This window comes from Nothobranchius furzeri, chromosome 1, assembly GCF_043380555.1.
Source record: "Nothobranchius furzeri strain GRZ-AD chromosome 1, NfurGRZ-RIMD1, whole genome shotgun sequence".
In the NCBI taxonomy this organism is placed as follows: Eukaryota; Metazoa; Chordata; class Actinopteri; order Cyprinodontiformes; family Nothobranchiidae; genus Nothobranchius; species Nothobranchius furzeri.
In genome coordinates, this window is record NC_091741.1 from 66,904,658 (window position 1) to 66,932,186 (window position 27,529).

Consider the following 27,529-nt stretch of genomic DNA (forward strand, 5'->3'; position numbering starts at 1 on the left):
CTCAGAATACACAGCTAAAAACAAACAGAGAAATAAAAGGATGCGTGCTTCCTCTCTGCGTTCCGGGTCGTCTCTTTATTTGTTTCTGCTCTGCAGGGATTTCTCTTGTTGTGCTCCTCTGTGACATCAGCGTATTGACTGACACGTTTAAAATGGCTCCCCCCTTCTAAATGTCCCCCTCTGCTTCCTGTGAGGCACAAATCCATTTCCTGCTTGAAGCTTGTGGTGTCCAACAGATCGACCAACCGGGCGCTAAGACGACAGTGGAAATGAAACAATGCTGGGAGGCGGTCATGAAAAACTTGTCCATCACGGTCTGTCAGGCTCAGAAACTTCATCATTCTGTCCCTTTAAAACAGGTTTTCCTTTCAATCTGATCAATTTCATTTGCTATTTCCTATTGGCTCTATGTTTACTCTCTGGTGTCCATCATCTTTCTGCACTTTCCCCCACTGCTCCAGTACCATTGTAAATGCAGATGGGTGAGGAAAGAAAAGCCTGAACCTGGTTTATAAATGAGAAATAGCACATTGTAAAAGCAGACAGAAAGACTCCCTCAATAGTTACGATGTTATGGGGCTACAGATGTTGTCCAACAGGAGGATTACTGTAAAACAGTTCTTTAGTGGCGGTACAAAGATACTATGGGAAATCGGCACGTTTTCTGCTGGAATGACACGTGTTCTACAGCTGTCTGTATCATTAAAGGATAACACGAAATAGTTTCAAATTAATTGCAAATGCTTTACAAAGTCTTCTTTTTTTTTTTTGGCCACATTGTCTCAATGTGGTCTCCCAACTGCTACCAAAGGTGTGCAGGAGTGAGGCTCTTCCCCTACATTCCAGTGAGATACTGGTTTAACACCAGTTTGGGATCTTTTCCATGATTAGTGAAGGTGAAATTAGCCAAGTCAGCTGCTGTATTTTCTACACATCTGTGGAAGAATTTGTTCTGATGTGGAGGTAGATTGCTTACAGACTCATCAGAAACACCAACTAAAACAATCCTTTTAGAAAACTGTGTAAGTTTTTGCTAAACGGCAAAGAGATTAAAGAACATTTATTTGGTCGAACAATTAGCTTTGTGGTAAATTATCTTTATTTGATATAGCACCTTCTGGGGTTCTATAATCCCACAAAGCACTTTTCATCACACTCAGTCATCCAACCATAAACACACATTCACACACTGGTGGGGATGAGCTGTAATTTAGCCACAGCTGCTCTGGGGCACACTGACCCCTTCTTTCCACGGGAGCCGTCAGCAGCACGTTACTGCAGCAGCACGTCTTGCTCGCGTAAGCTGCTGCTTGGGCCTTCCCACGAGACGCGAAGCAGCAGGGGAGCAGCTGTCACCGACAGAGCACGAAGTCACATGAGTGACATCGTCAGTAAACACAACAACAAGCAGGAGAAAATTACAACATGGTTTGTGTTTTATGTTCTGTCCGTTTTATAATCGCCAATACGGACCTGAAAAACAAAGGAGACTGCTAGCTAGATGATAACTTCTCACGGGGCTGCACAGTTAGTAACTTTTTTAAAGTAAAGCAACCAGAAGGCAGTACGTTCTTTATTCTGGAAATCTCGGGAGCTTCTCTCCATTTCCGCGTCCGAGTTCCTGTCTTTCCTTCCCCAAAAATGTCGAACTTGACCCGTTTCAGAGGCGTCGCGCGTAGAAAATAGAACCGGCGCGTAAAGGCCGCGGCATGCTGCTCCTGAGACGCGGCCGACTCGCGCTGCTGACGGCTGCTGACGGCTCCAGTGGAAAAGGTTCTGTTGACCACAGCGGTTCCTATCAGCAGCTATGACGTGCTGCTGCAGTAACGTGCCGCTGACGGCTCCTGTGGAAAGAAGGGGTAACAGTGAGGGTGTTGATCACATGCGCCACCGGTCCCTCTGACCATGAGCAGCAGGCTTGGAGGTTAAACTGTCTTGCTCAAGGACCCTAACCCTAAACTCTATTCTCTCTGACCCATCTGATCTGCACATCTTCTGACATCCAGTCATTTTTTTTATTGATTCAGAAATAATTAATCTTTAATATCCCTCCTCATCTGATCAATACGCTGCTGGAGCTTCAAGCTTGTCCTCACTGTTGCTGCATGGAATTAGAGGGGATGAGCAGGCACGTAGCCCTTTCATCTGTTTGGTCACTCTTATGTTTAATATTTAAATAAATACATTCTGTATTGACTGATTTTAATGGTGAGGTTTGGAATTATATCATGGCTGATTTTAACCAAACCATATCATTACAAAATTGCCATAATTAAAACATTCAAAGTTAATTATTTATTATTTATTTTTGTACATCAAAGCATAAATACATTTTCTAAAGCATAAATATTTCAAAATTTCAAAGTAAATCTTATGGGGTGCATAACTTTGGGAATCAATCAAACAAGGTTTACTTGTATAGCATGTTAAATGCAACAATGTTGCCCAAGGCGCCACAATTTTATTGTGTTTTAATTTTTTTAAGTGGAGAAACGAGGACCCAGGCGGGATTTGATCCCCAGACGCCCGGGTGAAGGTCACGCACACTAACCAGTCACCGAAAGGGACATCCCCTTGGGCAGGTAGCCAGGGTGCATGATCGTTCAGGTCACAGTGACAAGACACTCATGCTGTCACAAAATGACAACAGTTAATTAAAAAACACAAAGGGTCATAAAACAGGACCACCTTGTCAGCACAAGGTGGTAAAAGCTTTGAAGTAAAAATTAGTCTTTTTAAAAATGGAAACAGATGATATAATCGTATTTAATGTCTTTTTTTCAAACTGTTGATGTATTAGAATTTTAGAGTGACGAATCGCCACTGACACTTTTGTTGGAAAATGGCTTTTGATTAAATATCAGAACATACATCACCTAGCAAGAACATCTAGAAAGGTAAGCATTACACAAAAATATCTGCTCTTTTGATTTGCACCTTTTTGTATTTCAGAGATTCACAAATGAAGCAAAGCTACTGCAACAGAAAACGCCGGAAGCTAAATCAAGTACAATAACAACAGCTTAAGCCAGACATTAATATTTGACAACTTCACCCAGCTGTGAGTGAGATAAGCTGTCCAAGTGAGTGTGTGTGTGTGTGTGTGTGTGTGTGTGTGTGTGTGTGTGTGTGTGTGTGTGTGTGTGTGTGTGTGTGTGTGTGTGTGTGTGTAAGGCAAAAAGAGGCCATTAAAGATGCAGAGGAACATGGTCTGTGTTTGCTTTGAATGCACAAACTGACCTGAATACACAAACTCTGGCCCGGCTGCAGCACATCTGCATGTGTTTGAAGGCAAACCCAGTCTCTGTTCTCTCCAAACTGGGTCCCACTTCAGTAATTTCAAGCAGGAGGTGCTCTGTGGGAAATTGCAAGATGCTAGCATTCAATTGGTTCTGGTTTTTCTTCTGCGTCGTCTCCTGAGATAACTGACTAGTTTTTATGAAGCTCCTATCAGACGTCTCTTTCCCAGACATAACTATATGAATGTAAACAGGCTGGTTTTTGTTGATACCGGTCATATTTGTTCAGTTCCAGCTCACCTGAGATTTGACAAATTTAACCTCAAATAAAAACAAGTCTCAATGAGGTTAAGCTGTAAAATCAAAGATTAAATGAAAATTAAACATTTTCATGAAGCTGTTTCAGTGTAAGTTTAGGCTAAACTGTTTTCAGTTCTATGCTCCTTAGCATACACACGTGTGTTAACCTAAGGAGCTTCATCAGCAGGTTACAGATCACAACAGCTCAATTTAGACTGATCCAGTTTAAGGCTTTTTAAAGTTATGCACCACAAGATCCCAGCTGTCAGCATGGTGGTGGAGGGTTGATGGTTAGGGCTTGATCTTCACCCACGGGACTCTGTAGGTGTGCTTCCATTGTTGTAACGTCAGGGTAATTTCTGGGAGGGGGAAACTGACCTGGGGACATGATGGCCCAGTCCTCCTATCTATTGACCCTTTGCACGTGACGTCACGCCACTTATGTGACCGCCCCCTTCGCCATGATGGACGGCAAAAAGACCATTTCACCTGTAGAACCTCCAGTGAAGGTAGTCAAAACAAGCCAGTTTGTAGCCTTTTATCGCTTTTATTTAGTTGATTTGACAGTAAAATGGTTTTAAGGCTGATTCATGCTTCTCCGTCTGCGTCAGTGCAGAGACACGCAACGCCATTATCCGTCCTTGTGTAGGGCTCTGGCAAGTACGTACAGAGTTGAGCCCACTTTTTAAAATATCCGTCGAACGAGACTGATTACGCAAGCTTGTGATTGGTCAGGACACTGCCGTTGTTTACAGCGCCGCCATTGCAAAGAGAGCCGAGGATAACTAGCGGCAGACACGGAGCAGCTTGAAGAATACCTCATGAAAAAACTCTAAAAATATGAACGTTTAATTCCCCCGTGACTGGAGGAGTGAAAAGATGCGCAGCAAGCATTTTATTTGTGGACGGAAATGACAGGAAACGTGGGTTTAGAGGTGGGGAGCCCATGAAGAGGTGGAGGAGAATGAGAGACAAATATGTCCGTGTTAAAAGTCTCTTATATACACAAAAAACACAATATAAACACACGATCTTGGACCGATACATGACAGGATACCACAGAACAGCGCTACGCCCTCTGTTGTCCTGCCGGGCAATTGCTTTGCAACACTCTCCAGGAGACGGAGAAGTATGAGAGTAAAATGCTTCCGTCAATTCGTGCGTGTCTGTCCCTTGCGGAGCTGACAGAGAAGCATGAACCAGGCTTAAGCTTGTTGCGTGGTTGGCTGCACTAAGAGACAAGGACATAAACTCAACTCGTTTTTTCTTTTTAATAACTTTGATGGAGACTGAGGACGGAGACGAACTGCAGCGTTCAATCAAGTGGACTAGCAGCCCTCAGATTTGCAGCGAACATGTTTTTAACGGGTAAGATTAACGTTACTTTATTTCACGAGGAAGACAGGGACAGGGATCAATGTGGTGTGTTTATACAAGTTATTGATAATCTTGATGGATCGGTATTTCACCACGGAGGCTGCGCTCCGTCCACTGTAGTGTAAAGCGAGACAATTATTAACAATATTAAAGCTCTGATGTATGATTACATGTGTTAAAATTACGTTATTTATTTATATGAGCGGCGGCGTTCAGAGATCTTCTCATTCTGTGTGAGAGCAGCAGCTGAACCCGGCAACACCACCAGCAACAGGAGCTGGTAGGAATCCAGACTTTTTAAAAATCAGCTTTGGTGTAAAGTGAATGTGTCAGGCTGATCAGACTGGATGAAGGAGACGAACAAGGTGAGACGTTTAACAGTTTTATTATTTCTCTGTGAGGAAGAAACGATGACTGAGATGAGAAGCCGGTCACGGCGTCTTCCATATATAGCCTTGCTTGGCTGTGACGTGGAGGGAATCCCCGCGAGGAGCACGCTGGGAGCTCCCCACGAGGGGCATGTCGGGAGTTGTGGTCCGAAGGTCAGCCGGGAGATACCTGAGTCCTGACAGGACCCCCCGGTCCAGGGACGGCTCCAGAAGTCCCAGCGCGACCCCGGCGGACCCAGAAGTCAGAGATCAGGGAAGGGTCCAGGATGGACCGAGCCGGCTCCCAGGAGCGTTCCTCGGGGCCATAGTCCTTCCAGTCCACCAGGTACTGCCAGCCCCGACCCCTGCGGCGAGCGTCCAGGATGCGCCGGACGGTGTAGATAGGCTCACCGTCGAGGAAGCGGGCAGGAGGCGGCGCCGGAGCCGGAGGCGGGAGAAGGGAGGACTCCACGTAGGGCTTGAGCCGGGAGGTATGGAAGGTGGGATGGATGCGGAGAGTAGCCGGCAGCCGCAACCGGTACGTGACCGGGTTGATGACCCTTTGGATGGGGTATGGGCCGAGGAACCGAGGGGCGAGTTTCTTGGATCCGGCACGGACCCGAAGGTCAGCCGTGGACACCCAGACCTTGTCCCCAGGAGCATAGGAGGGACCAGAACGGTGTCGACGGAGATGCTGGTGAGCATAGCTGGTGTTAGCTCTGGTTATGGAGGCTCGTGCTTTGATCCAGGCGCTCTTGCAGCGTCTCACCATGGCTTCCGCTGCCGGAACGGCGACCTCGGGTTCTTGGTGGGCAAAGACCGGGGGCTGGAAGCCATAGCAGACCTCGAAAGGGGACAGCCGAGTGGCAGATGAGGTGTGAAGATTGTGGGACAGCTCCGCCCAGAGGAGGCATTTAGGCCACTGCGAGGGTTGAGCCGAGACAAAACAACGAAGGTACCGACCCAGCTGTTGGTTAGCCCGCTCCGTCTGGCCATTGGTCTGCGGGTGGTAGCCTGAAGATAGACTGACCGATGCTCCCATCAGCCGACAGAAAGCTTTCCAGAACCGGGCCGTGAACTGGGGCCCCCGATCCGAGACCACGTCGACTGGGAACCCGTGGAGGCGCACCACGTTCTCCAGGAACAGTTCCGCTGTGCGTTGGGCTGAGGGGAGACCCGGAAGGGCGACGAAATGGACAGACTTGGAAAAGCGGTCCGTAACCGTCATGACAGTGTTGAGGTTATTGACCGGCGGGAGACCCGTGACGAAGTCCAGCCCCACGTGGGACCAGGGGCGGCTGGGCACCGGAAGAGGTCGGAGGGCACCAGCCGAGGCCTGGTTGGGGTTCTTGGAGCGGGCACAGACGACACAGGTGCTGGTGTATTCTTTCACATCCCTCGCCATGCCTGGCCACCAGAGGGCTCGCTGGAGGAATTTAAGAGTTCTGGAGAAACCAGCATGGCCAGACAGGCGTGATGAGTGGGCCCAGGACAACGCCTCGCTGCGACAGGCCGTGGGGACATAGAGGCGACCCGCGGGGGTCTCTGGAGGCGCGGGGTCGTCCCGGAGGGCGTTCTGGATAGCTTCCTCCAACGGCCACCTCAGTTGGCCCAGGAAGCGGTGTTCCGGGAGGATTGGCGCTGGCTCGGACGAGGGCGTGGAGTGGGTGAATTGGCGGGAGAGGGCGTCCGCCTTCTGGTTCTTGGCTCCCGGGCGGTAGGCGAGATGGAAGTTGTAGGGTTCAAAGAAGAGGGCCCAGCGAGCCTGGCGAGGGTTAAGCTGCTTGGCAGATTTAATGTGGGTCAGGTTCTGATGGTCAGTCCAGATCGTGAAAGGCCGAGTGGTGCCCAGAAGCCACTGCCTCCATTCCTCCAATGCCCATTTTATGGCCAGTAACTCACGGTCGCCCACACCGTACTTCTGCTGGGTGGTGGAAAACTTCCTGGAGAAGTAGGCGCAGGGATGGAGCCTGTCGTCGGGCCCGCCTTGAGACAGGATGGCGCCGTCGTCAGAGGCGTCGACCTCGACCACAAAAGGAACTGCAGGATCTGGATGGCGGAGGATCGGGGCCGAGGTAAAGCGGGTGACCAGGTGGCGGAAGGCCCGAATGGCGTCGGGAGTTAGACGAAACAGCTGGCCAGGGGAGCCTGGTCGAGTGAGAGAGGTGAGAGGGGCTACGAGGGTGCTATAGTTCTTTATAAAACGGCGGTAAAAGTTGCAGAAACCCAGAAAACTCTGCAGTTGTTTCAGGCTGGTTGGCAAGGGCCAGTCCTTCACCGCCTGGATTTTCTGAGGGTCCATGGTTATCCCTTCGTCCGAGATCATGTAGCCCAGGAAGGATATGGACTGCTGATGGAAGGAGCATTTCTCGGGTTTACAGTACAGGTTGTGGTCCAGGAGCCGGGTCAGGACGGCGCGAACATGATGGATGTGTTCGGCCTCGGATTTGGAGTAGATCAGTATATCGTCCAGATAGGCGAACACCCACCGTCCCAGCATGTCGCGGAGGACATCATTAATGAGACGTTGGAAGACAGCAGGGCTATTGCATAGTCCGAAGGGCATAACCAGGTACTCCCAGTGGCCGGTGGGTGTTATGAACGCGGTCTTCCACTCATCCCCGGCCTTTATACGAACCAGATTGTAGGCGCTCCGGAGATCCAGTTTCGTAAAGATCCGTGCCTGGGAGATGGCATCCAGAGCGGTAGTGAGGAGCGGCAGAGGATGGCGATCCTTGACCGTGATCTTGTTCAGACCCCGATAGTCTATGCAGGGGCGAAGATCGCCTTCCTTTTTCTTCACGAAGAAGAAGCCAGCGGCACCCGGAGAGGAGGAGGGTCGGATGAACCCCTGCTGGAGGGCCTGGGCGATGTATTCTTCCATCGCTTTGGTCTCGGGAGGCGCGAGAGAGAAAAGGCGCCCGCGGGGAGGACTGGTTCCGGGTAGCAGCTTGATCTCCATATCATATGGCCGGTGAGGTGGCAGGGAGGTGGCGCGCCGCTTGTCGAACACCGCGGTCAGGTCCCGATAGGGCAGCGGCAGGTGGGGCGGTGTGGAGCCGGGGCCCCCGTCCGGAAGACCCGCCGAGGATGGAGGAGGAACGAGCTGGGTCTGGCACGAGGTCCCCCAGCCCAGCAGGCGGTTCTGGGACCAGGAAATATGAGGGTCGTGGAGACGGAGCCAGGGGAACACCAGGATTAGAGGAGAAGAGGGAGCAGAAATGACCAGGAAATGGAGGGTCTCCTGGTGGCCTTGGGTGATCATACGGAGTGACTGGGTTCGGTCTCGGACTGGGTAGGGTTGGAGAGGCCTACCGTCCACCGAGGTCACTGGTATAACTCTCTCCAGGGGTTGTAGGGGGATCCGTAGGCGTTTTGCCAGATCTAGGTCCATGAAATTGTCCGCGGCCCCCGAGTCCACCAATGCGTTTACATGGAGTGAGGCCTCACCATGGAGGAGGGTGACAGGAATAAGGAGACGGTTAGTAGCGACAGGGGTAGAAGAAGACCCAGACTGAGCGACCCCAATACTCAGTGGGGCCCCCCGTTTCCCGATCGTAGCGGGCAGTCCAGGCGTCGGTGGTCGGGAGAGCCACAGTAGGCACAGAGGCCCTCGCGCCACCGTCGTTGTCTCTCCTCGGGGGGAAGGTGGCCGAGCTGCATGGGCTCCTCCGCCAGCATGGGTACAGGAGCTGGCGTGGGTGAACGAGGGCGAGGCACCGGCGTCCTGGGTGGACGCGTGGATAACTTGGGTCGAACCATAACCCGCTGGTCGATGCGCAGCGCCAGATCAACCACCTCATCCAGGGTCTGAGGCAGCTCCCTTCCCGCCAACTCATCACGGATGTAGGGTGCCAGCCCCTCCAGGAAGGCGGCCCGCAGAGTGGAGTCATTCCACTGCAGCTTGGCGGAGATGGTGCGAAACTCCGACGCATAAGCGCACACCAAGCGTTCTCGCTGGCGGAGTTTGAGAAGGCGTGTCTCTGCTCCCACTTCGCTGCTGGGGGGAACAAATGTCTTCCGGAGAGCGGACACAAACGCAGCATAGTCGTTGCAGGCAGGGGATTTGGAATTGTAAAGCGCAGCAGCCCACTCCGCGGCACGTCCGGAGAGCAGGGAGGTGAGATGCGCCACTCGGGAGCGCGCAGATGGGTAGCGTCCAGGTTGGCACTCGAACTGCATGTCCAGCGTGGCGAGCAGACCATCGGGGCTCCCCGTCTCCCCGTTCCACCTCTCCGGCAGGCTGAAGTGGGGCTCCTCCCTAGTAGCAGAGCGGGTTGGCTGCTGGAGTGCAGCGATCTGTTGCTGCTGATCGTTTGCCTGTTGTTGGAGAGCCGTGAGAGCCGTGGATAGACGCAGGGTGTGGTCGGACAAGGAGTTCACCTTGGTGTTGAGCTGATCTACCATGGAACGCAGCTGCACGTTCTCGTGGCGGAGACGATCGATCTCCGTCGAATCTACTCGGATCTCAGTCATCCTGTCAGGCTGATCAGACTGGATGAAGGAGACGAACAAGGTGAGACGTTTAACAGTTTTATTATTTCTCTGTGAGGAAGAAACGATGACTGAGATGAGAAGCCGGTCACGGCGTCTTCCATATATAGCCTTTCTTGGCTGTGACGTGGAGGGAATCCCCGCGAGGAGCACGCTGGGAGCTCCCCACGAGGGGCATGTCGGGAGTTGTGGTCCGAAGGTCAGCCGGGAGATACCTGAGTCCTGACAGAATGCTGTTTATAACATAAAGTTATAAATCCAGAGGGGTGAATTTAGGCAAAGTCAGCAACATGTTTACATCGGTGAACAGCTGCAGAGAGAACGTAAGCCAACGTTGGTAAGCTAGTTAACATACCGCTCTCTGAGCCCTGGCTAGATGTGCTACTTCTTCTGATAACTGAACTGGGCATGAACTAGTTGAAGGAATGCTGGAGGAGTTTTGTTTTTGTTTTGATCACAAAAACAATTTCAGGCTCTACTTTTCCCTTTGTTTAGTAATCGTGTCGCTCACTGTTTACATGCTTTTGCCGTCCACCATGGTGGACCCACGTGATTAGGTGACATCGGTGCAAAGGGTCAATAAGCTCCATACAAATGCAGCCCTTTCAGGACTTTAACAGACATGAGTTTGTTACTACTGCTTCTGCACTGAGTGATGTCATGGATCAGCGCAAACCAGCGTTCACAGTAACGAGTTTTATTTTGTCGAGGTGTGGCAATTTAATCCTATCGAAAGACTGGGAGCAGCTGTGTGATGTAAAATGTGGCGTTCAATGACCAGAAGAAGCATCCTTTTTTCCTGTGTTCTGAGACAATAAAGCCCAGTAAATTAAGTTATTGCTGGAATTTGTTTTTCAGTCAGGAATTTCAACCCTCCCGTCTTTATGGGTGACTCCGCTAGGAAGCAGTGTTGATGGTTTATCCCTTGAGGTCCACGTGGCAGGGATGAGGTGGTGCTCACTCCTCACCCCTGCCACATAGACCCAAGGAATAAACCATCAACCCTGCTCAGTGGTCAACTTTCCTCGCAGGGTCACACCCATTAGGACAGTGGGAGGGTTAAAACACGTGAATGGTAATTATTCCAGTTGTTATACCAGTTGTTTTGGACAACAACATGCTGATGTCATTACAGAGTTACAACCAACCGGTGTGAGCGAACCAAAAGTTCCTCTCAGCTACTCAGCCGGGCCTTTCTGAGTACCTACTCCTGTGCAGGTACTCCAAAAGTGCTTAAAAGTTGTTTGTTTGGCCAGTCAGGTGGCGTTCCAAAAAACTCCCAAAGAATTCTGCAGTGTAAAGTGAGACAGCCAGGGCTTGACCTGAGTAGAACCAAGATCTGAAACATGGCAGCGGATCGACGGAATCACGGTGCTGATCATCTCCTTTCGTTTATATTTTATCTTTGGAAATGTTGGTCATCACTTTATGTGGACCTCTTCATCTCCTTTTAGTGTCTCAGATGTCCACAGCATGTTCAGACGTGTTTCATAAAACAAATCAGTTGAACAAAAAAAAATAAAAATAAAATAATCTTTTGGCTAAAAACAAGAACTAAAACTAACGACCTTAATCCATTCTGAAAAATCTACAGAACAACAATTATCTTTTTAATAAGCTTCCTGATTTACAAAGCACTTCAAGAAGTCTTTTTTAAATAATAATGGCATGAAACAAAGTAAATATCCTGGATTGAAAATAAAATTTCTGATTGCACATTAGGAACAATCCCCTTAATGTACTAATCGTACATGTCATTCAATGTGTCATGTTCAGCTGATCTGCAGAACTAATCTGCATCTAATTGGACATAAATACATTAATATTTTAGCAAAAGAGCCAAAAATTGATCAAACATCCATTCACACAGAGAGCTCCTGTTGTGAAGCTGTAAAATCTGATCACATTTGATGGGAATGATGCACAAAAAAGCTGTAATGAACCCCCCCGATTGTTTAAAAGAAAACAGATTTTTTTTTCCTTGTGATGTTCCCACGGAGACGGAGAGACGTGACTCTCGTATGAATCGTCTGTCAGACTGGACTTCCAGAGCTGTCAGCGCCCGTTCCCATGCATCAAACACCCACAAATGTTGTAGGTTTAAAGTGTTCCTGTTTACGCCTGCCTCTTGAAGTTAACTCACACACTCACTCATCACACAACGGAGCTGAGACCAAACTGAGTGACCCGCCCCTGTAAATAACATCAACCAGCAGGGAAATAAATAAAGAAAAAATCTGCAGATCACATCTGAGAGAGGACTGAATTAGCAGCGAGTTGAAATGAATCTGCACACAGAGAGGAACCAGTCAATTATTAATAGTCTACAGGAAAAAGGAGCACACACTCACACTTCCACCCTGTGGAATCGGCCTACTATGAAGGAAAAATTCAATTATCCTACAAAAGTGAATAAATTTGCTGCATCGTGGCCCCCGGCTGTAGCTTCTGCTGCCTTTTCCCAGGATGCACTGGGGAGGTGTGGAGGGGGGGTTAGGCTTATTAATGGGACCTCAAAATCTTTTAGTTCTGTCACAGTGAAAACCCCCGCAAAGCTTCTTCGTTACAATCAGAATCAATGAATCTGTAAGCTGCAGAGATTCCTCCTAAAACAAGCAAAACAAAAAATAAAAGACTTAATAAATTGAGGTGTTTCAAGGTTTTAAAAACACACTTAAAATCTGTTGAAATACATTTCTTTTCCATATTCTAGGAAATGCTCTGAATGTTTTAATAAATGCATTAGTTTCATTTTGCATACCAGTAAATTTTATGTATCAGATGTGCAAATTAGTGCACTACAGCCTGTGTTATAAATAACTTATATGTGATGTGCACATTGATCATGTAGTGAGTTCACTCGCTTGGTGTTGCATAGAAAAATGTGATTTTAGATGCGTGGAGTTATCAATAATGTGACATGTGTGGATATAACATTTATGTTATATGATGATAGAATGTGGTTGTAGAACAGACCTGATCAAAATAAAGGTTAGAAAAAAAAATCCAAATTATATTAGAATTAAATTAAATGAGAATTTTTTTGAGAGATTATTTCAAAGAAATACTATTTCTATAGTTAGTATTGCAGTTCATGTAAACCGTTGAAATGAAAAAAAGAAATGCATGCAGGCTTTTAGAAATCAGGTCCTAAAGAACTAAGATCCTTTTCTAGAGTTACACCAATCAGGGTTTTCAGGAAAGTGTCTGACCTGCTAACACCAATTTACCTCAAAGTAAATATGTTCTTTTCTTTCATAATAACAATAATAATAATAATTATTATTATTATTATTATTATTGAGTGTTCCTGTTTATCTAATGTTGACATGTTTAGCTTCATTCTGTGTTGTTGTTTTTTTCTTTTCTTTTTTAAATTTCAGATTAACGTTATGGTCGTTAACAAACAAAAAACGTTCACTTGGAAGATGTTAGCATGAATTAGCTCTTAGTCAGAATTTATTTTTCTGCACATTTAATTTCTGCTAAACAACGATGAACTGAAAGATAAACAAAAGTCATTTACAAAAATAAAACACAAAATAACTTGTGTTTGTCTCAGTTTGGCCAGTCCACCGTTAGCTATTCCTGCTAAATACCAGTCAGTTCCAGTTCGCCAGATCATTTATTATCATGTTGAGAGATGATGAAACTGTTGAAAATTACTTTCTGCACAATCTGCTGTAGTATCAGCTGGCCCGAGGCTACACGGGAGTGAGTAAATGACAACTGACCATCTTTAAACCTCCATTTTCCAAGTAAAAGATGAAGAAGAGATGATTTTGTTTAACCGTCAGGTTTCTTAGGGAGCTCAGCAGTTCTCTTTAGGATCAAAGCTGGTCTAGCTGGTAGAACTACAGCAGAACTGTCTTTGCAGAATAAAACACAACCCAGCATCATGAGGCCACAGCTGCAGCTTCTTCCATCTCCTTTTACGTTTACATGTCTCCTCCTAAGAGTTACTTTGCTGCTGTTTTCAGTGTCAGGGTTCATCTTCATCTTAATCCTTTTCTGCGAGGCTCTCGCTTTCTGGGTCTGACAGTGTTTAAAACTAACTTACAGCCATGTGTGTGTTTGCTATCATGCATCACCTGTGGCGGCCATCTTTAATCATTTAGTTGTAATTGACAAGTTAATTATGATGTCAGAGCTGGATGCTGCCAAAGGTTTAAGCAGAAATAATAAAGCCTATGTAAGTTAATGGTTCAGGGACCATGTGGCCAAAAGGAATTACAAGAAGAAAGTGTCTCGCTAACGGAATAAATCCTTAGTGATGGCAAATTCAGTTGTACAGTTTGTTCCATAATTTACCTCAATACAATCTCCTGAAAAAAAACCATTAAGATTATGTTTTATTGTCCACTAATGATTAGCCCTAAAACTCAGAAGGCAAGAAGGTTTAAATAAACAGCAAAAGCTCTGATAATTAATGAGCTGAGACTCCTTAAAACACCCAGATCCAGGAGATAAAATCAGTTAGATTGTTTTTACACTTACACCCTCAGGTCAGACATTTGTTACCAAGCTAGAGGTACGCGTTTCTGCTCAGGGAGACATTTTATCTCCGCTTTATAAATTCATGAACTTCAACACTTCTTCACAGGCAAATCCATCAGCAGCGTTTGTTTTCTTTTTCCTCTGTTTGTCAGCTGTAGGTTTTCATGTTTCTTCACCGATCGCGTCTGTCTTTCAGTTTCTCCGAGCTGATTGCATGTTGGGCGTGACGACTGTCAGCGGCTCTGCTCCGATCCACTTCCTGTTTGATCCGTCGGTACCGGCGTACCTGCAGCTGATTGATGCGCTCTCACATCCCGCCTCTCATGGCTCAGTGATGCTGCAGACAGATTGATGCTGACACGTATGACTGGCCGCACAGAACAACATGTGGCAGACGCGTGTCGAGGAGCAGCAGACAGCATCGTGTTGTGTTTAGGTGCATCAGATCTCAGGGGAAATCTGTGCTCATTTGAGCAACAAGAAAAGGTGATTTAATTTGCTGAAGACTGAGTGGACAGGATTACTTATTAGTTGTTGTTTAGTCGTTTATTTCGTAACACAACGGGGAGAAGAAAAACTGGAACGCCTCCCATTTCCACACTCCAGGAAAATGAGGATGATAATAAATTATAACTATCACCCATTTTGCTATTTACTCCTGAATTCAGCTGACACCAGAGATTTAGAAATGCACTGATCTGTATTTCAGGATTCTCTTTACTCCACTCTGAAAGCAGCCAGCTCTAAGGACCCAACCCAAGCAGAGATCCGACTGATAACAGAATGACGAAACTTAGTGAGATTATTTATTTTTCAAATAAAGAAACTAAGTGTGGCAGTATATATATATTTTTTTTTTTTCCTGTACCCCTTCACTGAGAAGTGGAGTCCATCACAGTGAATCGAGGCGGCAGCTCAGAGATGCTGCTCTCTGGAGGAAAACTGCCTGAGCAGCTCCACTTCAGGAGGAAAAACTGGTTCATCGCTGCAGCTGCAGAGAGACGGAGTAACGCTGCAGCTGCACAAAACAAATCTGGGTAACTCAAGTTTACCTCCAAGGTGTGGCGCCTTAGTAGAGCTGACATGACAAAGTGCCTCGCGATAAATGAAAAAATAGAAAGGAAGGAATGAAAGATAGAATAAATAAATGTATGGTTTTGCAAGTGGGTCTTGAGCAACTTTAAAAAAAAGTTTACAGTTTTCTGCAGAGCTCTGTGTCCTTAGACCTTCTTATCAGCTGTTTCTAAGTGAAGCTAACAGATTTTTTCCTCGTGGAGCAAATTAAACACTTCTTTTGCTTTTAGGCCCGAGTCTTTTTGTATGTTGAAATGAGCTCATCAGACTGGCAGGTGCAATTAAAAGCACTGTCAGCACCTGTTTTAGGACAAGCTATGGTGGAATATCCTCAGCTCTGATCCATCCTGCTGTGCTTTGACTAAACAACTTCCAACCCGGACGCTGAAAGGTTAGAAAGTGGTAAATGTGTTTATATAGCACCATCTAGGATTTTACAACCCTCCAAGGCCCTTTACAACACTATCAGTCATTCACCCATTCACTCACTGGTTGTGATGCAACAGCTGCCTTGGGGCACGCTGATAGAAGCACAAAGAGAGAAACAGCCAGCTGATGGAAACCGTGGACTGTCCGAAGCCTAAAACAGGTAAAACACTTCAACACCTCTGATGGAAATTTTAAGGGTTCTGGAGCAACTTCTGGTCAGAAATCATTGAATACATTTAAGCACAATAATTTGGGACAATAACAATCTTAGCTGAAGCTAAGTGTCTAATACATAATTAGAACCGCATGAAATGGTGCAAACTGAAATTATTGACATTAACCGCAGCGACCATGAAAATGCAAAGACAATTGTTAGTGAGCAAATGGCTGTGGTAATTACTCAAAGAATCAACTAAAAGGATAACATTTTTGATTGCAGGATTAATAATTTAGTCCGGTTTAAAGGCACACTTTTGGCTTGCTTTTAGCTACCCTTGTGTCCGTTTAGTATAACCTAAAAACGTATCTCCTTGCTGTGCATTTGTCTTTTTAACACCTTAATCTAACAGCTGAAATGTCTCCTCAGTCTTCATTAGTGTCTACAAGAGCCATTCATCACTAAATGAAACCAATCAGCAGTGTTCATGATCTAAAACGGGCTGGAAGCAGACTGCAGCACTGGTATATCAGCCCCAACTGGTGGCAGACTGCCACTCTGAAGTTGCAACGTGCAATAAGGATGATATGGGTCAGAGTGGCACTTCATTAACCTGGTAAAAGGTCATTTTGGCACATACCAGCTCAAGAAAATAATTTTAAAATATGGCTTAAAGAAAGTATCAAGAAACTCTAATAACAACAAAAACTTGAATGCCCACAGCAGAAATACGAGTGATATAGGACTTCTGTTATTTGTACAAGCTTCCCATGAATAGAATAAAACTTGAATTGGTTGGTGGAACATGAACATTCTCCATGGCAACAGACCTCAGTGGTGCACAACCCAACATGGTAACCCTAACCCAATATCTTCCTGACCTTCAGACATCCCAGTCCACACGTGAACAGAGAACCAATCAAACGCCAGCATTCTATCTTCTATTTCTGAGACTTCTGAAGAAAATGTTTTATCTCAAATGAATATGACAAAACGCAAAGTTTAAAAGTGTGTGCATCTGGTGTCAAACTATCTCTCTATTTCAGAGGAAGAACAGACAAACATGGTGGTGGCAGGGGGAGGGTCTGAGCTTTTTATGCTGCATCACGACCTGGACCACTCGCTGCTATCGATGGAACCATTTCTACCACAGGATTCTGAATTTTGACTATAAACAGACCATTCGTGTTGGAAACTCCTCTAATTTAGCAATAATCAAATAATTCTAAAGAAAAAGGTGAGCCAGAATTCCTCCACAGCCATCTGAGAGACTCAGTACCGGTTATCAAAACGTATTGATTCAGTTGTTCCTTCCAGGAGAATGAAAACCAGTTTTTAGGTTTAGGGCTCAGTTCCTATATCAATAAGGCCCAGGCGGGTTTGGACAGCTTTGTTCCTGCAATAAATGAAACAATCATTTAAAAAAAACGTTCTTGTTTTTGCTCTGATTAGCTTTTGCCTGGAAGTTAAATTTGTTTTTTGATCTTTAACGACTGACAAACAAAATGGAAGAATTTCATGAGGGGCTGGAGTTTTATTCATAGCTCTGGACATTAATATTTGTATAACTCCTAATCTGGAGGATGTTAGTCAACGTTAAAAGCTTTATCAAAATAAAAATAAATAAATACATTTTCACAAACCTAATGTCCTCTAAATGTGGTGATGTCAAAGAGCACAAATCACACTAAAGTCTCAGGTGTCCAGGGTCTCCAAGTAGGATGTTAATGAAATCATTCTCACACTAAACTAAAAATCTCAAAAAAAAAAACTAAAAAAAAAATTGTACAAAACTGAACCATGTAACCTGCAAACAAACATTTATTTCCTTTCTTTATCCATCATTTCATCCTTCTACCTTCCTCCCTGCTCTTCTTCTTGCTTCCCCCTCTTTGTACAGCTCCAGCAGCCAGCTCGGGAAAAGGGGGACCATAGCCGCTGACATCAACATTCAAGCTTCCTTTGTGCTGGCGTGTGTCTTAAAACTAAAAACCAGTAGAGATGGTTTGAAAGAGGCGGATCAGCGGGCCATGTTTGGCTATAAATTCATCGTGTGTGGATGAGCAAAAGCTGCAGAGAAGAATCAAATAAATCACAGGCTGCAACTTGTTCCTCAACAATAAAGTATCTGGAAATCACTGATACAAAAAAAGCAGCTGAGAGCGTGACAAAAAGGAAATGAATCCAAGGAAAACATGTTTGGAAAGACGTTTGTCCACATCTCCATGGAGAAATAAGACCAAAAGAAGATTTGGAGCCTGTAGAAGAACCAGAGCAGCTGTTTCTGTTCCAGATTTCTCTCATTGATTAGTTAGAAGTCATTTAAACATTTAGAGTTGTGATCGATTGCACAGATTTTATCTGGTGGGAAATCCCAAACATATGGTGCTTTTCATATTGAATTTTTTAAATCACTTTTAGCTGCTGGAAGGAAACTAATCACATGAAGACGCTGACAGGAAGCAAACCAACCATGTCCTGTAGCACTGCGAGTTCTGAAGTTAACGATATGTAAAATCCTGCAAATTCCTCCGGCCGACGTGTACATTCACATCTTTAATCGTTTAACTTAATTTTACACGGAAGAAAATATATTATTTTTTAAAAATGGTCAAAAAGAAACAGAGAAATGAACAATTCTGGGTGAAAAACAGGAAATCTGGTTCTCACTCAAGCACCATCAGGTTGCAGCTCCAAACAAACTCGTCATGGAGATTCAGAGTGAGTGTGTGAGAAGAGCAGACTCCAGGGAAGTGACTGTGATTCTCTGCTGGAGGCTGCAGCTGACCTCCACACACACACATGCTCCCCCCCCAGAATCCCCTTGATGCATCTCTGAGGTTAAAGGTTATCAGAGAGCCTGGAGCCATGCATGAACCAAGTCCTACAGCAGGCTGCAAGCATTTCAGGGAAACCCAGGTGAGACTCACTGCGGATCTGGGGAAAGTCTACCGATTTAAGCATAAAGAGACCAAAATAAACTCTGAGAGGAGGACTTTTAAGACCTCTGCTGTTCTCACTTATTATTGCTCTGCTGCTCTGTTCATTGCAATCGTGTTGTAAAGTCTGCAGATGATACCACAGTTCTTGTTTTGAGAGTCTGTAAAGGAGGGAGGTAAAGGAGCTGCTGAGTGGTTCACGGTAAAATAACAAAAAGATGGTGGTGCACTTCAGAAAGAGAGGGTAAGCCCATATTGTTGGTTTTACACAAAACATCTTTTTACTGTTGTCACAAAACCTGAATCCAGAAAATCACCCAGAGATAGGATAAAGCAACAAGCTGATCAGAGGCAGAGACCGTCTCAGCAACCACAGCCTTCTACTACCAAATATTCAAAAACATGCCTTTTGTGACATTTCCACTTTCAGTGTGTGTTTAAAGCTTAAATAAAGAAAGTGAAGAAAAGTGTTTCAGTTCAACTTTTCCTGAAGGAGAAGAGGAGAAAGATTTAGTTTCCTCTTCATCAGTTCTGACCATCTGTATGAACAGCGTTGTGTGAGAAAGTTGGCAGGTGATCAGTGTGTGTGTGTGTGTGTGTGTGTGTGTGTGTGTGTGTGTGTGTGTGTGTGTGTGTGTGTGTGTGTGTGTGTGTGTGTGTCATAAGGGCTTGCCAGATCAATAGGCAGCAGAGCTCCAGTGACTTATGGGATAGATCAACACTGCAGACCTGCTGTGTGTCCAGATAACACACACACACACACACACACACACACACACACACACACACACACACACACACACACACACACACACCCTCTATTTATAGTCAATAGTTGGATCAGCTGCAGGACTCTACATGCATTACCTATGTGTGTGTGTGTGTGTGTGTGTGTGTGTGTGTGTGTGTGTGTGTGTGTGTGTGTGTGTGTGTGTGGCTCCAATATGCAGAATGCCTTCTATCTGTAGTGAAAGTGGCTGATTTTCTACTAACATCAAAATATAATCTGGGTTAAAATATTAAATTTTAAAGTCATTGTTAAATAGTGACATTTTTCAATTGTTTGAAAAGTGCTTACATCAGCATAATAGATGTGAAACATATTAAAAATAAACAAGATAAAATATTGAATCATTCAAATATAGCCTGATCTGCAGACAGAAACAACTTCTGGGTGTTTGTTGCTAAATGTTTGCATTTCACCAGCACAGCTGAGCTTTGTAACATGACATTTGTGTAAAATCATGTTTTTCCTCTAAATGTGGTTTTCAACATTATGCTTTCTGACATTTGCAGTGATTTAAGTATCATAAAATGTATTTGTCCAAAAAAGAATCTGCATCTGCTCAAACTGCTCATGCAAAAAAGATAAATCCCAAACATATGTTATATGAAACCATTTAGCTGAGCTTAGCAGAATAACTACTAAAAGTTCAAAAGAATAAAAACTGATAAGTGATTGTTCCGGTTGAATGTAATAACGCTAATTAGTGAGTCAGGGTCTGGATCGATAAACCTTGAACATCTGCATCGAACATCTGCACTGAAACACCCAAAGAGCGGTGGGTGAGGACATGAAAACAATCAGAGGCCAAACTAAAAGTGGGGATTATTATCAGATCAAAACCATCTCAGAAATAATCTGACTGTTCAGTTAATAGCCTGACAACGCTGAGCAGATATAAGTGTAACCAAACATATTCAAATGGAGGCAGACGTTTAAATCAACAGCCTGAAGGGACGTGTCTAATCTCTGGAAGCCAGGTTGGCTGATTGGAATCAGCACTCTGCAACGGTTCTGCTGTGTGTCAACACTCTCTCTGTGGTCGATGAAGCTGAACTTCATCCCTGAATTTCTGTGGCTGGTGTGTTTCTGCACACTGCAGGAAAAGTGACTTCACACTCCAATACTTGCAATTTACATGTTTTAATGCTTTTAATGATTTTAATAAGCGGACTGTGAAGTGAAAGATCTTCATCAGCGCCGACTCAACCGAGAAACTTTCCAGCTTCAGCTGTGAAAAATGCTCGGCGGCGATGAGAAACACGTGTGTGATTTATCAAAAGTGGCTGAGTGAAGAAAAGTAGGAAGCAGGAAATGCATCATGCGTTTACCGGGAGTCACAAATGAGACCAAACGGACAGAGTGAGATGAGCCTCAGAGCGTTCTGTGACTGCAGCTGATGGCTGAAGAAACAGGAAGCTGAGAGAGGATCTTCACCGACCGTCAACAGAAACAAACACACTCGGGACTCTCTCGCTGAAAATAAAAGCTGACAGCAAGAAAAGCTCAGGGAGGATTACAACATAGGAAACAAGTCAAACTCTGTCCATCTGTCTGTTCTCGTCACAACGGCAGGATTCAAACAACATCTAGACTCACCAACGTGTTTGGACCAGGAAACACACCAACGTGTCAAAAAGCTGGTCAGAAACTCATTCACACTGAGACACAGATATGGAAATTAGTTAATTAAAGGTAAAATCTACTGTTGGATAAAAATAATGTTGTTGTGTCAAACAGAGTTCATTAACATTATCCACATTTATAATGGTAAATAACTGGATGCATAAATGATGGTTTTGTCTGGGAAAACATCTGGTGTTGCTTTGCTCCTGCTAGAGGGAAAAGTCGACCTTGGAAGTCTGCAGTCGTGTTATCACAACAAAGTTTCTAAGTAGGAGGGTGGGTCAACTTTCAATGTGTGTGTGTGCTTTGACATCTGTGAATAAAACCTTTTGATGAGTTTCTGCTTGTTGAGAGACTAAACGACCTCCTTGTTTGTGTGAGTTTCCTTTATTCTCTTCGATTTTGCAAAATCTCATTATTGATCATTTTGTGTTTATTGGTAAATGGTTTTAATAATAACTATATCATCTCTAACCCCCCTAGTGTGTTTTGGACTTTCTTTGAGGTACGCCTGGATTAAATAAATAAAAATACCCAACATTTACACACTGTTACTTTAAAGAGTTAAATGTAAACAATTCTAACCGTCTTGCTAAAAATGTCTCAGGTTATTTTTTATGCAATTTGTATTTTGAGTTTAACTCCACACCACACATTACAATTTGGTCTCCTTCCTGCATGTGATGATGTTCCTGTTAATCGTCACAAAGCCAAAAGAAATGTTATTAAAATCTAAAGTGTGTTTGTAAAACGACTCTCCTAAAACACTCAGAGTTGTTAATACCAACTGGATGTTATTCATAACAAACAGACATTCATCTCAGACGTCCCTGGGTGGTTTATAGACTGTTTTCATTCTGTTGGCTTTTGGTGCTCTTGCTTATTAAATCCTTCAGTGTTCTACTGTGTTTACTCACACACTCACAGCGATCACTCACAATAATTCAAACTGTCGCGTTGCTTTTGTTTCTTCAGTATTTAACTGCTGTCACATTCTGTGGTGAGTCACCAGAGGTGTGTTTAGGATTCCAGCCTCGTCTCCAGGTGCAGGTGTCTGCAGCAGTCTGACGGAGACTCTGTCCTGAAACATCACCTGCAATCAAAACGCAAGAAGAAACTCACAGGTCACATGACGATTTGACGCAGCTCGTCTGCCTGCCCTTGTTCTTCTGGATGAACAATTGCGGCCTTTTGAGCATCGTCCACACATAACATGTCTTCTTTTCTGTCGTTAATACACACACGCATAAAACGCGCACACACACACACACACACGGATCAGGTTTTCTGCAAACAGGTGAAACGATGCAGAAAATGGGATTCAGTTTTGTCCCCCCACAACCTTCCCTCCTCTCATTTGGATGCGTTAACTTATTCAGAGCGAGCAGGTTTTACACTCAAACGACGCTGCTGTGTTACTCCATCACACACAAACACACACCAAGTCATGAGCATGTCACGCTCTGTGCAAGGCCATCGTCGTTGGAAATGAAGAAACACCTCTCAGTTAAAGACTCGGTTTGTCGCCACATCTCGTTTCCACTGAGCCTCTGATGGTGTTTTATCCTCTGCAAGATCAGCAGGATAAGAAAGCTCTTATCTGCGGAGCGTTAAGTGGATGAGAAGCTGCACTGTACGCCACATGTACTCAACTGGGTAAAGTGAACAAATAAGGCTGATACGGGCTGAGTCTGGTACTGCCCCGGGCTACGTTACCCTCAGAACACGATGTGAAAAACGAAGAGATGCAATGCTCTCAGAGCTCAGACGAAGCCAAAGTTGGACCGACACAGGAGAGACTGAATTACACACACACTTTTATCTAATGATTATGTTGTGTGTGTGTGTGTGTGTGTGTGTGTGTGTGTGTGTGTGTGTGTGTGTGTGTGTGTGTGTGTGTGTGTGTGTGTGTGTGTGTGTGTGTGTGTGAGATGAAAGCCCAAACAGTAAATCACAGTGACATGCTGTCGACGCAGCAGCAGCCTCATTACATCTCCGTTCATATCAAGAACTCAAAGAGATTCAGACTGTAGAACAAAAGTCTGACATTTTTTTATTTTATTTTATTTTATTTACTTTACTGAACATCAACTTTGTCCAAGATGAATCTTCATAGTTCTAGTCAAGAAAAAAGAGTCAATCTGAGACTTCAGACGCAGCTCATTAAAAGGAAGCAAACAGCTAAAGTTTCCAGAGTCTTAGGGGGTTTATTTTCAACGTTACACATCTAGAGTGAAGATTGTTATCCAATCCACAGTCCTCCAGTCCTGCTGCTGCAAACTAAACAACACTATTGTGTAGTAGCTACGCATTACATCATGACTGCATCGCCAGATGTGCTCTAATCATGTTCAATTTCACATCCTCACCTCAAACCATAAACACTCTAATTACCGGAGATAAGTCTGACCAGAGCTGCTGAAGTCACATTAATGGTGAAGCTTAATCTGGTTCATCGGCTGATTTGATTTTTAAAATCATCTGTGCTTTTTAAGCATTCCCGCTCTGTGGTTTACAGTTAAAGTCCTATTAGTCGTCACACACTGGCGACATTTGTACTCTGCATTTGACCCTTCCCCTGGGGGAGCGGTGAGCTGCAGACACAGCCGTGCTCGGAGTCAAGTGGGGGGTATGACCCAACCATGGATTCTGATCTCCCAGTCTCAGGCTGGACACTCATGTTCAAGACACTCAACTAGTTTCATCTAACTTCTCTGAGAGACGAAGTGTGAGAGAAAACCACTACTCTAATCATTTTTTAACACGTTTGACAAATTTCCCATGGATGCAACCACGTCTGACGTTCTTCACTTAAAAACGTGGCAAATTAGACTTTTGCAAAAGCAACTGTTCAACAAATTGCTCTTTTTCCTCATTTCTTTCCCTTTAGTATATAATCAGCTTTCCAGACTTTTTTTTTAATCTAAACGTGTGTTGGAAATTGCTGGGCCCTTTGAGAATGAGATGTCTTTTGCCACAGCAGGGATACACGTGGGCAGGTTTCCTTTTAACCGCAGCATAATGCTTCATTTAAAAGTCAGCAAATTGCATCAGGGAAGAAAGAAGCTGTTTGACTGGCAGCCGAGAATGAAACACAAATGTCCTTTCATGTGGGCTACGTGAAATGCAAAGACTCAAAAACTTAAATTGCACTTGGAATAGACATTCAAACCTTTAGTAAATTTGAAATTTACATATTTTCTTCCAATTTAAACCAACAATCAAAGAGAGATATTGGTCCATGTAATTTTTTTATCTATGTCTCTGTGCTGATTAGGTAAGTTGTGAATGTTTACTGGTTTGATTCATCTTTCATGCATCTGAAATTCTGTAAAAACACAGAGGTAAAACAATATTGCACAAGTGCAAACCTTTTATTGATCAAATGGTTGCTGAATTGTTAAAGGCCCTAAAAGGGTACTAAAAGTGGTTAATCCTATTAAAGGTACAACATTTTACAGTGAAATAATCACAAAACGAAATTCCTTCTCAGCTGGCTGCGGGTTTCTCTTTTTTATTCCTTTTCAAAAAGGCCAAAGAGGGATGTGGTCACTGTTTCCAACCTGAGGGCCTGCAGGGTTGCAGGGTCTGTGCCAAGTCAACACCAGCCAGCAAAATGCCACCGTGTTTTGTAAAGATCCCAAGCCAGAAACATGAGCAACCCAGCAGTTTTTTTCTTGAACCCCTAAGAAGCCACAGCATCTTTTTGTTTTCCTCTAATATCAGGTGAAGAAGGCTAGAGGCTAGAACGGTGAGCTAATAATGCTAATGGTGAATTAGAAACAAAGAATCTGCTCTAAAATATCTCTTTTTCGTACTACTGTGAAATGTATTTATCTTCTTATCAACTTACTGCGTATGACTTGTCTTCCCTTGCCATCTAGAACCTTCTGGCCGTAATTAGTAACACCCACAGTATTCACGGAAAGAGTGAGAGAGCAACTCATGTATTTGGAAAATGGGCTGCAGTGCCCACATTTGACCACAAGATGTCAATATTGCTTCATTGTTACATCATGCACCTTTAAATTTCACTTTCTGATGAAGTTGGTGGATGGGGAAACTGCAACAAACATGGACGTTGAAACAACAATCCTACCTCTGTTCTATTAGTTCTATTAGTTTTATTTCTATGCTGAGAACAAATTTTAATAAATTAATATAGTTGGCTGTTAGTTCTATTAGTTTCTATTATTCTATTATTATTTTCCATCATGAACAGCATTTTTCAGCCTCCCGACTCCTTACCCATCCATCTTTACTCTTCAGAAACCTGTAACTCTCTCCTTCAGTGTTTTAATGATAAGGTCAATAGAATCCATCTCTCTTTACCTCTTTCCTCCCCTCCCTCTCCTGATTTATTTGAACCCTCCATTCAGTTCTCCTCCTTTAAACTTCCCCATCCCTCAGAACTATTAGATTACATCACCAAATCCAAACCATCCACCTGTCAACTGGACCCTATTCCAACAGTTTTAGTTAAATCCTGCCTTTCTTCTCTGCTCCCTTTTATAACAGCCATTATTCATTCCTCACTATCCTCTGGTACGGTCCCCTCCCTATTCAAATCCACTTCAGTCAGCCCTATTCTAAAAAAAACTGGTTGAGATCCCAATGATTTCAATAACCTCCGTCCCATTTCCCATCTTCCCTTCATTTCCAAAATTCTAGAGAAAACCGTTGCATCTCAGCTGCACTCCCATCTCACCTGCAATAACCTTTAGGAACAGTTTCAGTCTGGCTTCCGTCCCCACCACAGCACAGAAACAGCTCTCATCAAGATCACTAACGACCTACTCATTGCTGCTGGTTCTGGTTTAATCTCTATTCTCATTTTCCTCGATCTGAGTGTGGCCTTTGACACCATTTCTCATCCCATCCTCCTCAATAGACTCTCTTCCTTAGGCATCCCCCCCCCCCCCCCCCCCCCCCCGCTGGTTTCAATCTTACCTTACTGGCTGCACTCAGTTCATCCAGTTAAAATCCCTTTCCTCAGAACCCTCCCCAGTCAAGTCAGGTGTGCCCCAGGGCTCTGTCCTGGGGCCCCTCCTCTTCATAGTATATCTCCTCCCTATCGGCAAAATCTTCCGTAAATTCAATATCCAGTTTCACTGCTTCGCGGATGACACCCAGCTCTACATTTCCAGTAAGCCCAACTCAACTCTCCCACCATCCTCCCTTACACTCTGCCTCTCAGAAATCAAATCATGGTTCACCTCTAATTTCCTCAAACTCAACGGCAATAAAACTGAACTTCTTCTAGTTGGCACTAAATCCACCATCTCAAATTCTGACAGCTTTTCTTTATCTATTGACAGCGCCATAGTCTCCCCCTCCCCTCACGTCAAGAGTCTGGGTGTCATCCTCGACAGCTCACTTTCTTTTCAAGCTCACATTAATAACATAATTCGGTCAGCATACTTCCATCTACGTTCCATAAACCGTCTTCGCCCCTCCCTTACCCCTCACACTGCCGCCATTCTCGTCCACAGCCTCGTCACCTTCCGTCTCGACTATTGCAATTCACTTCTTTATGGTCAGCAGCCCGTATTATCACCAGAACCCCTTCCTTTCACCACATCACCCCGGTTCTCCAGCAGCTTCACTGGCTCCCAGTTAAATTCAGGTCCATCTTCAAAATTCTCCTCCATACCTTCAAAGCAATCCACAACCTCTCTCCTCCATATATCTCAGACCGTATAAGTATTAACACCCCCTCCCGTTCTCTCAGATCTTCTTCTTCTTCCATCCATCTTGCTGTTCATTCTGCCCGTCTCGCTACCATGGGGAGCAGAGCTTTCAGCCGCTCTGCTCCTCGTCTATGGAACTCACTTCCCCCAGACATCAGGAACATCGACAGTTTTACCCTTTTCAAAACAAAACTCAAAACACATATGTTTTATTGAACTGATTTTATTGAACTGTTTCTCTCTTTGTTTTTTCTTGTTTGGGTTTTATTATTGTTTTATTGTATCTTATTAAGTATTTTCTGTCAAGTGACCTTGGATGTTCTGAAAGGTGCTTTTAAATAAAATGTATTATTATTATTATTATTATTATTATTATTCTCTATTAACTGTTAATTTTATATAAGATATAGACAATTTGAAATCAGTGAAATATTTACAGTTGATGCTCGCGCCTTGACCTTACAACAGATTCAATGTAAAGTAGAAATACTTTTGCACTGATGACAGTCCTGCAGCAGGATCAGAGTCCATAGTGTTCATGTATGGGGTAAATGT

General features: G+C 44.4%; 1 protein-coding gene across 5 annotated transcripts in view; it reads right to left on the bottom strand.

Moving 5' to 3' along the window:
- LOC107380771 (protocadherin-1) overlaps nucleotides 1-27,529 on the bottom strand; it is a 240,387-nt gene that overhangs the window by 13,744 nt on the left and 199,114 nt on the right. Inside the window, exon 5 of one of the 5 annotated variants that reach the window (XM_054739400.2) lies at nucleotides 22,223-22,377. The exons of 3 other annotated variants lie outside the window; for them this stretch is intronic. In XM_054739400.2, coding sequence (XP_054595375.1) covers nucleotides 22,256-22,377 — 122 coding nt within the window. In that variant the 3' untranslated portion in view covers nucleotides 22,223-22,255. Of the gene's footprint in view, nucleotides 1-21,963; nucleotides 22,378-27,529 lie in introns of those variants that run through there. One more of the 5 variants, XM_070549983.1, reaches the window with a different exon arrangement.